The 14,421-nt window shown below is 57.2% G+C and overlaps 1 protein-coding gene across 2 annotated transcripts; it reads right to left on the bottom strand.

The window, feature by feature from the left end:
• Positions 1-1,001: 1,001 nt before the first annotated feature.
• On the bottom strand, positions 1,002-12,462 carry Spint1 (serine peptidase inhibitor, Kunitz type 1). 2 transcript variants are annotated; one of them, XM_070005827.1, is made up of 11 exons: positions 12,232-12,462; positions 11,508-12,035; positions 4,968-5,095; positions 4,636-4,774; positions 4,370-4,540; positions 4,208-4,234; positions 3,836-3,961; positions 3,682-3,732; positions 2,152-2,322; positions 1,926-1,973; positions 1,002-1,740 (listed from the first exon to the last, which is right to left on the bottom strand). In XM_070005827.1, exons 2-11 carry the CDS (start codon positions 11,962-11,964, stop codon positions 1,535-1,537), a joined length of 1,524 nt encoding a protein of 507 aa, XP_069861928.1. In that variant the 5' UTR covers positions 11,965-12,035; positions 12,232-12,462; the 3' UTR covers positions 1,002-1,534. The 2 variants fall into 2 exon arrangements, with proteins under 2 accessions (XP_069861928.1, XP_069861927.1); XM_070005826.1 differs by having other exon boundaries at positions 12,325-12,462.
• Positions 12,463-14,421: the final 1,959 nt, after the last annotated feature.

The following is a 14,421-nucleotide window of genomic DNA, read 5'->3' as shown; positions in this document are numbered from 1 at the left end:
TCACCAGTACTATCAGGCAGTTTGAACCAATGTAGGGGAAATAGTTTAGAGTGGGGTGCCTCAATCAGCTTGGGTGGAGAGTGAGACAACACCCCTCCCCTTCCCCCCACTACAGGAGGGGGTCGCTAGGCTTTGAGCAGGCCTGGTGAGAGGCTCCATGGGAAGCAGTTCTACACAGCAGCACCTCAGCCTCCCTGAGCCCCCTGCACCATGGCCCTTACCTTCCCCTCTGGTGGTCAAACCTGGCATTTCTCTCTATCCTCTGGGGCCAGGGCAGTTTCGGGGAAAGGTGGAAAGACCTGCTGAACAGGGTGGCTGCAGTCTGAACCGGTTGGACAGGGCAGTCCCATGCTCCCCCCACTCTCCAGCAACCTGTCCTCTTGGCCAACAGAACCCAGGTAGAAAACCCACAAAACAGGGCTTGGGGGATATAGCTGGGGACGCACTGGCCTAGCTTGTGTGATATCCTGGCTTTCACTCCAGCACTAAAAAGAGAAAAGAACAGGGAAACTAGCTGGACACTGGGGGTTCACACCTATAATCCCAGCTACTCAGGAGGCTGAGACCTGAGGATTGTGATTCAAAGCCAGCCTAGACAGGAAAGTCTGTGAGACTGTGGCTGAAGTGACTCAAGCGGAAGAGCTCTAGCCTTGCATAAAAGAGATTAGGGACAGCGTCCAGGCCCCGAGTTCAAGCCCCATGATCAACAACCACCACAAAAAAGAACAGGGAATGCCGGGCGCTGGTGGCTCACGCCTGTAATCCTAGCTACTCAGGAGGCTGAGATCTGAGGATTGCGGTTCAAAGCCAGCCCGGGCAGGAGAGACTGTGAGACTCCTATCTCCAATAAACCACCAGAAAACCGGAAGTGGTGCTGTAGCTCAAGTGGTAGAGCGCTCGCCTTGAGCTGAAGAGCTGAGGGACAGCGCCCAGGCCCAGAGTTCAAGCCCCACGGCCGACCAAAAAAAAAAAAAAAAAAAGAACAGGGAAATAGAAACCCCTACAAAACAAAACATTTTTATTTATTTTTTATTTCATTTTCATGTTTTTGAGGTGCTGGGGGTGAAACCCAGGACCTCAGAGTTAGGACCCCAGCCCTGAAAAAGCCATTTTCTTACAGCACAAACTACACAGGGAAGTGTTCCCTTTTTTAGCACTGGGCTGTGCAACGTGGGGGGGGGAGAGGGGGCAACGTGTGGAAGGCGTGCAGCTTCTGATGCCACCCGGAGTCCTTTTCCAGTGACATTGGGTGGGGGCGGGTTGCTGTGAACAGGACCCAAGAGTCCACCTTCCTCTGCACCGCAGACAGGCAGTTACTACTATGTACAGTCCTCCAGGCGGGAAGCTTTCCTGTTCCTCCCAGCCAGCCCTTTGTGTCTTTTCCACACACACACAACTTTGCACACACAACTGGCCTGTGCTCAGCTGAGCTGCAGGAGGGCTAGAGCCCTGGCTTCTGAGGGGAGCCGTGCGGGCCTGGGACACAGGCAGGAGTCTGGTCTGAGCCTCTTCCAAGCTGACCAAAGCCCCGGGCTCAGAGGGGCCTTGTGGTGTGGTTATAGACCAGGTGTTCCGTGTCCTCAGTGGTGGAGACGGTGGAGCTGGCCGGGGTAGGGGGAGGGTGGTGGCCGTGTCTGCGGACGCTTTTCCTCTGCTTCTTGAAGCAGCAGTAACCCAGGATGGCTAGCACAACCACGATGCAGGTGACCAGGATTGCGGCCACAGCCACTTCCACAGAGCCTAGGGGAAGAAGGGACCGAGGCAAAGGGAAACACAGAGCTACCCCGCTGCCCTGACCGCTCTCCCCTCGCTGTCCCCTCCTGCCTCATGGATGGCCCCTGGTGGCACCCTCCCTCTCTGTGGGTAACCTGGGCATCCTTCTCAGGCAGTCATGTGGAGGGGTGGCAGGACAGACCAGGACTTACCTATGTTGGGAATGGAACTTTCCCGCCGCAGACCAAACACATCCTTCTCTGCAAAGGGATGGGGAGAAACCAGTGGGCACTCAGGTCCCCAAGACGCACCTGGGCCCAGTGCCCCTGCCCCTCTCTGCCACGCTTTGCCACGGCCCCTGCGGGTACTCTGTACAGAGCAGTGTACGAGGCCTTCCCCACCAGTTAACGCCCCCCCCCCCCCAGCCCTATGGCTCACTGGAGATGCCACTGCAGGACTCGAGACACTGCTGCTCCTCCTTGAAGTTGTTCTTGTTGCCATAGCAACCACCGTAGGTAAAGCGGGCGCAGCGTTCAGTGAAGGGGTTGTAGTACCAGCGTGGGATGTTCTCCTGGCAGAGGCCAGTGTCCGGCAGGTCCACACAGTGCCCTGGGGGTTGGAGGGCAGGAAAAGGGGTGAGTGAACCCTCTGGGCCTCCCTGCCCACCCTATGGGAGGGAGGGCAGCCCTGGAAACTCCTGGTCCATCTCTAGTGCTGCTAGAGACAAGGAAGATAAATTCTGGATAAACCTCAGGCACCACGGGAAGTTACACACACTCAGCTTTCTTTTTCCATTTTAAATCTTCTGACTACGTCACAGTCTGTTTTCTACCACCGGTCAGTCTATTTTCCCCCCTTGTTCTATTTATTGGCTTCTTTCTTTCTCCATTGTAGGCCTTGAACTCAGGGCGTGGGCGTTGTCCCTGAGCCTCTTTGTGCTCAAGGCTAAAGCTCTACCATTTGAGCCACAGTGCCACTTCCAGGTTTTGAGTGGCTAATTGGAGATAAGAGTCTCATGGGGACTCTTCTGCCCAGGCTGGTTTTGATCCACATCCTCAGATCTCAGCCTCCTGAGTAGCTAGGATGACAGGCGTGAGCCACCAGCGCCCGGCTACTGGTTTCTTTCTTGAGACAGGGCCTTACTATGCAGCGTAGGCTGGCCTCAGATGCTCAAACCTCTTGCCTTACTTAGCCTCTGAAGTACTGGTATTATAGAGCAGCCCAATATTGACTTTTGCTAGTTTAAACTCAGGGCTTCAATCTTGCTTAGTTGGAGCTAGACCTCTAGTTCTGGCTTTCTGGTAGTTAACTGGAGGTAAGTCACTGATTTATCTTTCTGAGCTGGCTTTGAACTAAGATTCTCAGAGCTTTGTATATTGAGTCCCCTAGCATTATAGGAATGAGCCACTGGTGCCAGGCTCAGCTAAAATTTATTAATATTGGGGGCTGGGAAAATGGCTCAGTGGGAGAGTGCTCGCCTCCCATGCATGAAGCTCTGAGTTCAATTCCTCAGCACCACATAAGCAGAAAAAAGCCAGAAGTGGCGCTTTGGCTCAAGTGGTAGGGCGCTAGCCTTGAGCTGAAAAGCTGAGGGACAGCACCCAGGCCCAGAGTTCAGGCCCCATGACTGACAAAATTATCAATATTGTTTTGCTATGTTGTTTTATTATTTTCAACTTGTGGCAAGTCACAGTGGTTTTCTACTTAGGACCGATGTTATGATGGTAAACTTCCTTACCACAGTGATGTGGGGGGGTCATAAGGAAGTGATTTAAAGTGTTCAGCTCAGAGGATGAGAGACAAATGCTGGGTGGGAAGCAGAGCCACAGAAGAGCGCCCAGGGGCCAGCCAGGGAGCAGGCTGCTGAGCAGTTCCTGGCCTTGGCTCCTGAAGCATGGCCCGCAGAGCAGCCACGGGGGCTCTGCAGCATGGACGGAGTCAGGATGGCAGCGCTCCTACCTGACTCACCTTTGTCACTGGGGAAGTGGATGCTCTGGAGCTCGTCAAAGCCACTGGTGTCTGCAGGGAGGAAGCCAGAAGCTCAGGCCCACTGTGGGTCTCTTGAGGCGCAGGGCCGGGCCTGTCGCCCCCACCTCCACCCTGGGCTGGGGGGTGGTCTCACATTTTTCACAGGTGGTCTCGTCTGAGCCATCGGGGCAGTCTGCGGTGTCATCACACTCCAGGAAGCTGTCAATGCAGCAGCCATCCCTGCAGCGGAACTGGTTGGGCTGGCAGCTGCCGGAGCACACTGCATGGGGACACAAGGGCTCAGGCACAGAGCGGCTTCAAGGCTCTTCCCAACAGGTGCCTTCCTGGCCCCTTCCACCAGGCCCAGCTTTCCCTGCATGAAAGAAGCTGCGAGGGCCGGTGGGGTGCCTATGGTTCTTGTGCACTGAGGGGAGGGGGCTGGGCAGAGGCAGCTGGTGGGGGCGTGGTCTGGACAGGGCCGGAGACCTGGCAGAGTGGCGGGGATAGAGACAGGAAGAAAGCCCACCTGGATTGCTCCTTTCCATCGAGAGGCCTGGGGAGAGATGAGCAGAGTGAGCAGGGGCGGGGCAGGGAGACACCCACCGCCCACCTCCCAGGCCGGTGATGAGAGGCCACTCCCCCTGGGACCCCACCACGTGAGCCCCAAGGCTGCCCCTCAGAGGCCCACCTTGCACGTCCCGGCAAGCCAGCATGCATTCTTCCTCCCTCAGGTAGTTGTTCTTGTTCCCCAAGCAGCCCCCATAAATGAACCTCTTGCAGATCTGCTCGGTGGGGTCATAGTACCAGCGGGGGAAGGATCCCCGGCACCGCCCCACCTTGTTGGAGGCCAAGCAGTAGTCTGGAGGGAGGAGAGCGTGTGAGGGGGCTGGTGCGACCCATCCGTGGGGGGAGCGGGTGCTCAGGGGCCTCCGGCCCAGCCTCCCCGGCGCTCACCTTCTGTTTGCTTGGGGGACAGCACGGTGATTGTGACGTTGGCCGGACTCTCCGGCTGCGCCGAGTCAGCCAGGGTCAGCTGAAACAGGTAGCTGCCTTCCTTGAGTCCCCACAGCTCCACCTGGTCTGGATTGTTCCTCTACACACAGGACTGGTCATCAGGCGGATAACCAACCACCCCAGCTCCTCCCAGCCACCTGCCTACCCCCTGGGGAGAGGGAGAAGAGCATCTCTCTCCACCCAAGCCACCTGCAGCCATTGTGCAGCATATGGCCCGGGGTTCCCAGGAGGCGGAGGGGACAAGCAATCAGGGAGCCAGCCCAGAGTCTCACCTCTATTCTGACATCTGTGGCCCCCTCCAGAAGGTGCCAGTCGGTGTTGCCCACATCCTTTAGCACCAGAGGTTCCTGGGGCTGTACCTTCAAGTCTATGCCCACCCAGGACCTGGGGATCTGGGACCCTGCGGGGGAAGGTGAGGTAAGGTCAGCTTCCCGTGAGTGGAGGGGGAGAAGAGGGGTGGTGGATTATTGGGCATACCCAGCCCCGCCTGGGGCTCAGCACCCTGCCTGGGCACAGGTAGGAGGGAACGACAAAATCACCATTTTGTTCCCCATTCAGAGACAACCATGTACTTAGTACTTGTTAGGCTGGTGTTCTACCATTGAGCTATGTCTCCAGTCTGGCTTTTTGTTAGCTTTTTTTGTTTGTTTGTTTTTTCTAGTCCTGGGGCTTGAACTTGGCCTGGGTGCTATCCCTGAGTCTCTTTGTGCTCAAGGCAAGCCCTCCATCACTTGAGCCACAGTGCCACTTCCAGATTTTTCGAAACACTTTATTAGAGATAAGAGTCTCACAGACTTTCCACCTTCCCAGCCCTAAGGAAATAATTTTAATTTTGCATTCTACAATACGCAAGTATTTGTGCTAAGAATTTATATAGGTTAAAGTAACAAGACCCTTAGAAATCAAATGAGTGGGGCTGGGAAGGTGGCTCAGCGGTAGAGCGCTTGCCTTGCATGCCTGAAGCTCTGGGTTCGATTCCTCACCACCACATAAGCAAAAAAAAGTCCGAAGTGGCTCAAGTGGTAGAGCACTAGCCTTGAGCTGAAGAGCTGAAGAGACAATGCTCAGGCCTAGAGTTCAGGCCCCACAACCAATTAAAAAAAAAAAAAAAGTCAAATGAGGATGGAGGGAAAAGGGGGTAAAGTGAGAGAAAAAAAGAGGGAGGGGTAACAATGTTCCACAAGAAATATATTATGTACTCATTACCTTACTTATGTAACTGTAACTCCTCTGTATATCACCTTTACAATAGAATTTCAAAAAGTAGTCAAATGAAGAAATGGCTAGGTGCTAACACCTATAATCCTAGCTACTCAGGAGGCTGACATCTGAGGATGTGAGACTTTTTTTTTGGCCAGTCATGGGGCTTGAACTCTGAGCCTGGGCGCTGTCCCTCAGCTCTTCAGCTCAAGGCTAGTGCTCTACCACTTGAGCTACAGCGCCACTTCTGGCTTTTTCTGCTTATGTGATGCTGAGGAATCAAACCCAGGGCCTCATGCATAGGAGGCAAGCGCTCTACCACTGAGCTACCTTTCCAGCCCAGATGTGAGACTCTTATCTCCACTAAACTGGTAGATGCCTTGCATGCACGAGGCCCTAGGTTCGATTCCTTGACTCCACATAAGCAGAAAAAGCCGGAAGTGGCTCTGTGGCTCAAGTGGTAGAACGCTAGTCCTGAGCTGAAGAGCTAAGGGACAGCGCCCAAGCTGAGTTCAGGCTCCACCATCAGCAAAAAAACCCAAAAACCCTCAGGGACAGCGCGCTGGCCCAGAGTTCAAGCCCTGGGACTGACATACAAAAAAAGGAGGAAATATGTAAATGAAACTAAGTACCTCTTGGTGTGGCCTAGATTCCTCTGAGAAGCCTGTCAGAACCAAATCCTCAGAGTCCTTCCCCTCCCTGCCCCCAAGCCAACACAACAGGCCTGGGTACCCCTGGGTAAGTGACTAGGAATCAGTACCTGTGGGTCACCTTAGATTCTGCCTCAGGTTACAAGCGATCCCCAGGGAACCATGCCCTCCGTGGGCCTGACAGCCTGGTCTAGGCTTCCTCCAGGTGAGTTTGGGGTCAAGTGAGCACACACGCATAGCCCTGCCTATAGTGGGATGAATGGTATCCCCAGAAAGATGTCTCCTCAGTAAACCTCTGCTCCCTACAAGCCTTATTTAAAAAGGATCTTTGGGGGCTGGGAAGGTGGCTTAGTGGTAGAGTGCTTGCCTAGCATGCATGAAGCCCTGGGTTCCATTCCTTAACAGAAAAAGCCAGAAGTGGTGCTGTGGCTCAAGTGGTACAGTGCCAGCCTTGAGCAAAAGAAGCTCAGGGATAGCGCCCAGGCCCTGAGTTCAAACCCCAGGACTGGCCAAAAAAAAAAAAAAAAGAGAGGGGAGGGTTGTCTTTGCAGAAGTAATTATGTAAGGGACCCACAGATACGATCATTCTGAATTAGGTACGTAGGCCCTAGATCCAATGACAAATCTCCTTATAAGGAACAGAAGAGGGCTCAGTGTTGAGAGCATTTGCCTCGTGGGTGAGAGTGCACCCCCCATCCTGGGGGAGGGAGAGAAATCAAGAAACAGCCATGTGTGGCACACCTGTAATTATAGGGAAATTATAGAGAGACTGGGGCAGCAAGTGACTCACTCCAAGCCAGCCTGGGCTACATAGGGAGTACCAGGCCAGGTTGGGCTAGAGGTTGAGACCCTGTCTCTAAAAAGCAAATGAAAAAGGGGTGAGGAAGGAAGGTCAGCAGAGACTGAGTGGTGTGGCCTGCCACAAGCTGAGGAACACGGGAGCCACCAGGAGCTGCAAGAGGTGTGAAGGAGCGCCCCCTCTCCCCACCCCCAGAGCCTTTGAAGGCACTATGGCCCCGGTGACACTGATGCAAAACTTCCGGCTTCCAAACTGAGCAAGAATAAAGTCGCTTTTGTTTGATCGTGTTTGGTGATAGGGAAGAACACGGGTGTTGCAGTGGATAGTAGAAACCAGGAGAAAAGGAAGCGAGGAGTTAGAATTTGGTGCACAGTGAGACCAGCCAGCCTAGGACAGAACCTCAAAGCACCCTGCATGGTGTCTGGATATGACACTGAAATGTTTAAAGGCTAGTGGTACAGGTAGACACCCGTGGCTCGAGCCGTGGGGTGGAGTCCGGGACACCTCCATGCACCAGACATTGACCTCACCCCACCCCCCCATGACTGAGCTCCAGGAGTCCTAAGCCAGGGGGCCATGGAGTTCCTGCTCCACACGAGCTTGGACGAGTTTCTGTGTAGCAGCATGGGAGCAAGAGGGCACACTGGGGCAGGAACCCAGAGCAGATGCAACAGGAGTCAGCAGGGAGAACAAAAAGGTGGATGTGAAGAACACCAGGCTGCTGCTCACTTCTCAGAGGAGGCTGTGTGTGTGTAGACACAGAGGGAAGAGCATGGCAAAGGCAGAAGAGAAACGTGACTTAGGGGGAACGTGTGGGCTTATTCCTAGAGACACTGAATCTCAGGCAAGGAGGACCCCACGATCCAGCAGCAGTGGGAGATGGGTATGGGCACCAGAGGCTGGAGCCAGCCCCAAGTGTATTTAGGAAAAGGCTGTATCGCTTGTGTGTACTGGGCACCAGTGTGGGCATTTTCCCTGAAAGGCTGGTCTATGTTAGGAGCTGGCATACTGTGGGGTCTCAGGCTCTGGTTAGCCTCCCCCCCCATCTGTTATATTTTTGAATAGATGAAAGGAAAAACAAAACCAAAAATTATTTGACATGCAAAAGTATGTAAAATAAATTTGGGTGTAGCCCAGAGGTTGAGCACTTGTCAACAGCATGAGGCAATTTCTCTCTCTCTCTCTCTCTCTCTCTCTCTCTCTCACACACACACACACACACACACACACACACACACACACAGAGGTTCCCTCTTCTCCTTAATTTCAAGGTTCCTTACCCCAAAGGCATCCACTTTGACCAGTTTGCGTGTATGTGTGAATATTGTATTTGAATCACAGCATTCCTTCCTTCCTACTCACTCCATGCTGCCCACCTTAGGGTTTGTTATGGTTTATTATTATTCAAGCAGCATCACAGTGTTTGGCTGGATGCCATGTTGAGACTCAGCAATCGATCATGTCCAATTCATTAGTAGGAACAGCGCTACAGGGAGTGGCTGCGAAGCTGTTGTACCCACATGTAAGCCGAGCAGAAAGATGTATTCCTAGGGGGAACCGTGTCCAGGGCGATTCACGCAGACCAAGGCGAGGGAGGGTGGGGTCAAATGTAAAGAGTGCACAAAGAACAGGAGGTTAAGCGATAAGGACAGCCTAAGAGGCTGAGTCACAGGATTCCTCTTTGGTGAGGCAGAGAAAGCAGAGCCAAGGGGGACTCTGGAAAGTGGTCACAGAGAGGAGGAGCCCAGGATGTGAGGTATCAGCTGAGGGGCTGGCAGGGGCGAGGTCTCACAGGCAAACAGGTGTACACAGAGCTACACACTGACAAGAGGGATTCAGGGCAAAGGGAGGAAGTTAGGGCAAAGGGCACAGGGAGAGTAGGAATGGAAAGTGCTGTGTGGTGACAACATAGCCTCAGGCATGGCCTTGATCAGGTGAGAGGACCCCAGGAGGTAGGTCAGGAGGCTGGAGGAGCTGGCTGGACCTTGAGCTGAATCGAGACTCCCCCACCTCAAGGTATGTCTCACCCAGCCCCAGGACCAAGGAGCACAAGCTGCCCTACCACTCCCTTCTTCCCACCCCCAAGAGAGCAAAGGGCTAGAATGGCAATAAAGTCAGCCTCCGGGGCTGCCAGGCCTCACTCAGGACATCTCCAGGGAAACAACAAAGACTCCGCCTCCTGAGCCACTGCGAGGGGGGAGGGCCGGAACTGGGGGACCGGAGGCACAAGCTGCAGGGCCTCCAGCTGCAGGAATCTGGATTGGACTGGCCTAGCCACAGGCTGGGAAAAGGAAACAAACAAAGCAGCCATCCAGGGCAAGTTTTCTCTATCCTACACTAGAATCCACTCATGGCCACCTGTCCCACCTGTCTCATCTCCCCAATTCCGGCCCCAGCCTCCAGCTCGATTCAGTTGACCATGGATGCAGACACAGACAAACAGATGGACGGACGGACGGACGGACGGACGGACGGACGGACACACACAGACAGACAGACAGACAGACAGACACACACACACACACAGAGCTTCCCTCACTTCACAAAACTGCCGCACTGAGATGGCCTAGAATGCTGGGGTTCACCCAACCTTAGCCCCACCTGCTCCTTCCATGCCCCAGGAAATCCCTACTCCACCCTACGTTGGACAAGTGGGCCAGTTCTGGGGGTTGTCAGATGAGGAAGGCTAGACCCAAGGCCAGGTGGCCCTGATCTGGCTCAGCGACCTGACCAGACTTGAGTCTCAGGCTGTGGCCCAGGACTGGGACTCCACGCGCCGTGGAGAGCAGGAAGGGCACTGGCAGGCAGGCAGAGTCATCACCACCTACACTGCCTGCTGCTTCCTGGTGGAACAGGCTCCAGCCCTGGTCCAGGAGGACTCCAAGGCCCCAGGATGGTATCCATCCCTTTCCAGAATCCCCTCCCCCAGACATCCAGGAAGGAAAGCCACAGGAAGGCTAGGAAAAAGGAAGGACCCATAAGCTGGGAGAAGAACTAGTCCAGTAAAAAGCAGAGAGGGAAGTCCCTCCTCAGTTCCCAAATTGAGACCACTTCAGACTCAGCCACAGACAACCCTGACCCTGACTCCCACCCCAATTCAGTTTTCTGTTCTGGGTCAGAGTGCTAGGTTTCTATGAGAAAGGTGGTCCCATGTGAAGGACTTTTTGGGGACACTCCTGTGGGATGAGTCTTACCATTACCCTTTATGGACCTGTTATTCTGGGCAAATTATTTAATAACAATCAGTGCCTTTTCAGAGAGGGCTGGCATGAGGCCCCACCTGGCCAGAGCTGCAGGTGCTGAGGGGAGCAGGGAGGAGTATCTAGTCCTAGGAGGAAAGTGGGTGAGCCCTGGGCCCCCACTTCGCCCAGATCTCTGAAAGTAAACAAAGTGAGCAGACAGCCTGGCTGCCCATCCCGAGCCGAGGCCTGGCCTGGCTCACGTGGACGGGCGCACACACCTGCCTGGCCAGCTGACATCCCTCACCTACCAGACACACATGCCGGCAGGCTGACTCACCCAGCACCCTCCTCACCCCCACCCCAGCGCCTCCAGGCCTATGCCCCACAACACGGCGCCCAGCTCTCCAGGGGCTCGGCCCCAGCCTGGGTTTGCTCTGCAGTCTCTGGAGTCTCTGTGTCATAGTGTGTCCCCCCCCCCCCTCCACCAAGCTGTTGGGAGGGCGGGAGATGTGAACCAGTCCCACACCCGCCACTGGGGAAAGGCTATGGCCAGGTCCACCTGACAAGGCCAGTGCCAGGTCACCAGGCTGCACCCAGCCTGTCGGGGCTCCCACCAGCTCGGGGATTCTCCCTCCACAGTCCTGGGGTTTGAACTCAGGGCCTGGGTGCTGTCCCCTGAGCCTCTCTGTGCTCTAGGCTAGCGCTCTACCACTTGAGCCACGGCGCCACTTCCGGTTTTTCCTGCGTATGGGGTGCTGAGGAATCGAACCCATGCATGCTGGGCAAGCGCTCTACCGCTGGGCCACCTCCCCAGCCCCAGCTGTATTCCTTTGTTTCCCGTTTACATCGCCACTTCCAAGCGGGGGGGGGGGGGGGGGGGGGGGAGGGGAAGGACTCCGGCTCTCCCTCCTCTCCCTGCCGCCCGGGCCGCGGCGGCCCCGTCCATCCCGCACCACCCGCCCCCCCCCCGCCCCTCCTCACCGCCGAAGCCCAGCTTGCGCAGCTCGCGGTAGGCGCGGTACACGTCCTGCGTGAGGTAGTTGATGAAGCCCTCCCGGGCCGCGAACTTGCAGACGAAGTTGTGCTCGTAGAGGCAGTCGAGGAGGAAGCAGGCGGCGATGGCGTCCTCCCCGCCGTCGGCGCGCAGCTCCACCAGCGCCAGGTTGCAGCGCGCGGCGGCGCAGCAGGCGCGCACGCAGTCCCGGCCGCGCCGCACCTCGGGGGACCCCAGGAAGGTGGCGCCGCTGCCGACCGAGGCCTCGATGTCCAGCACGAAGGCGGGCACCCCGGTGGTGAAGCGCTCCAGGCAGGCGGCGCCGCCGGGCAGCTCGGGGGGCGCGGGCGGCAGCCCGGCCCCGGCGCCCCGCAGGCCCAGCGCGCACAGCAGCCATACGGCGACCGTCGAGGTGCGGGCCCCGGCGAGCCGGGCGCCGGCCATCGTCGTCGTCCTCCTCCCCGCCCCCGAGGGGCTCGGCCTCACCGCGCGGACCTCGGGGCTCCTCCGGTGACCTGGGGGGTGCGGTGGGGGGGGACGGGGAGGAGGAGACGCCCGGGTCAGCCGGGGAGGGGAGTGCGGGGATCCCCCCCCACCATGGAACGGGGCGCGCGGGCCCGGCCCCCCAGCGCACCCTCCCGCGACTCCTCCGCGCGCCGCACTCAGGACAGACGGACAGGCGGACGGGACGGACGGACGGAGCTCACGTACCCGGACACACGCACAGGCGCAGGACAAACGGCCAGACATGCTCCAAGCCCGTTCCGCCTCCGCCTCCGCCTCCGCGCGCGCGGCCCCGGTTACCTGCGCAGGTGAGTGCAGTGCGGTGGGGCCGGGCCTGCCGACGATCCGGGCCCGGCTTCCGCCCGTGCCGGCCGCGCAGGGGGGACGCCGCCGCCGCCACCTCCTTCCCCCTCTAGTTTCTGGTGAAACTGAGTCAGTGCGGGCGGGGCGGGGCGCACATTAACCCTTGCGCCGCCGGCCCCGCCCCCGCCCGGTGCGCCCCCACCCGCCCCGCCCCGCCCGGCTTCCGGGCCCGGTGCGCCCGGCCCCGCCCCGCTCTGACCCTGCGGCCGCCGCGGGCCCGGGCGCGGGGGGGGGGGGGCGGGGAGGGGGTCCTGTCCCCGCCTCCGGCGCTCCAGGCCCGGGGGAGGGGGCCCGTCTGAGGGGGCCCTGCGCCCCTAGCCCCGGAGGCCTGGACGCGGCGGGTCTGCGCCCTGGGACGGCCGCCTCGGGCCTCTCTTTCCCGTCCGAGCCCGCAGTCCCTGCCCCGGGCGCCGGGCATGCGGGGAGGGGACGGGAAAGGAGAGAAAAACTGATGGAAAGCGTGATCGCTGCCCCGAGGCAACCCTCGGGACATCATTTCCATTTCTCCGCGGCGGCGGCGGGTCGGGGACGCAGGAGCTGGGGGGCTGCACCTGGAATCTGCTGGGACCTGGGTGCTAGGTGTGCACCACTGGGCAGCCCTCCACAGAGGACCACGGTCAGAAACCAGGCAGGCTGGGCGCCCGTGCCTACGCCTGTCATCCTATCTACCCAGGAGGCTGAGATCTGAAGACCGCGGTTCAAAGCCAGCCCAGGGTGGGCTGGGAAGGTGGCTCAGTGGTAGAGCATTTGCCTTGCATGCCTGAGGCCCTGGGTTCGATTCCTCAGCACCACATAAGCAAAAAGAAAAAAGCCGGAAGTGGCGCTGTGGCTCAAGTGGTAGAGCGCTAGCTTTGAGCTGAAGAGCTGAGGGACAGCGCCCAGGCCCAGAGTTCAGGCCCCACGACCGGACCCAAAAAAAAAAAAAAAAAAAAAAAAGCCAGCCCAGGCAGGAAAGCCCAAGAGACTCTTTACCTTCAGGGAACCACCAGAAAACCGGAAGTGGAGCTGTGGCACCAAGTGGTAGAGCGCTAGCCTGGAGCAGATGGAGGTCAGGGACAGCGCCCAGGCCCTGAGTTCAAACCCTACGACGGCGATTTTCCCTGCGTCCAGTGTTCCCTTGGGTTTGAGACCCTCCCTTGTCTCGTATTAACGTTTGGGGGCCTCACCACTCACAGGTGAGACTCCTCTGGAGCTCACGTTCCCCCACTGTGGTGCCCATGGAGTGCTCCGCGTCAGGAACTGGCCACTCTCTCTCCAGTGACAGGCTCCACATGGTGGCCTGGAGGTTCCAGCACGATGAAGAGGCTGAATTAATGCCCTGCACAAACCATGCACTCCTGGAAGCCTTGCCACTCTTCCTGAAGGAAACCCTTAAACGACTCTTCTGTCCAAGCAGGATTTGCCCTGTGTATGGCACACCTCTCCTCTTCTGATGTCTTTGCTCCTGGCCCAATGGGAATACTCTCCCTTTCTCATCCAACCCCCCTTTAGCAAGGAGGTCTTCCTTCAGGAAGGGCAGCATCCCACCCCACCCCCCAGCTGCCCACATGCAAACTGGGGTATATCTCCTTTTTATGGATTTTCTAGGCTGTTCTGCAGTCTCTCGCATACTGGTGACCGACCCCAATGCTGGAAAGAAGCAAGCAAACATTGGGAAAGAAAGGGTTTGGGCCCATTTGAGTCCTGCTTCCTTTTTACCTAGAGGAGTCTTAATGAAATGGGAGACCAGCCACTTCTGGAAATGTTACAAACACCTACATCAGCTGGGTATCAGTGGCTCACACCTGTGAACCCTAGCTACTCAGGAGGCTGAGAGCTAAGGATCAAGGTTTGAGGCCAGCCTGAGCAGACAAAAGATTATTTCCAATTGTCTTCAGTAAAGCTGGCAGTAGAATGGTGGCTCAAGTGGTAGAGGGTCAGCCATGAACTGAGAAAAGCCAAGTGAGAGCAAGTCCCTGCTTTCCAGGCCCTGTACCAGTACCTAAAACAAAACAGCATTAAAACAAAACAAAACAGGGGCTGGGAAGGTGGCTC

This window comes from Dipodomys merriami, unplaced genomic scaffold (genome assembly GCF_024711535.1).
Source record: "Dipodomys merriami isolate MVZ:Mamm:240054 unplaced genomic scaffold, mDipMer1.0.p SCAF_69, whole genome shotgun sequence".
In the NCBI taxonomy this organism is placed as follows: Eukaryota; Metazoa; Chordata; class Mammalia; order Rodentia; family Heteromyidae; genus Dipodomys; species Dipodomys merriami.
Note: the sequence above shows the minus strand (reverse complement) of the source record. Positions and strands in the feature narration are given on the sequence as shown.

Excerpts from the sequence above, each read along its gene's own strand:
- Spint1 (XM_070005827.1), bottom strand. The coding sequence starts at position 11,964 with ATGGCCGGCGCCCGGCTCGCCGGGGCCCGCACCTCGACGGTCGCCGTA. Across the intron at positions 5,096-11,507 it reads GCGCAAGCTGGGCTTCGGCG|GGTCCCAGATCCCCAGGTCC; the intron begins GTGAGGAGGGGC and ends CTTCCCCCGCAG. Across the intron at positions 1,974-2,151 it reads GTCCTGCAGTGGCATCTCCA|AGAAGGATGTGTTTGGTCTG; the intron begins GTGAGCCATAGG and ends ATCCCTTTGCAG.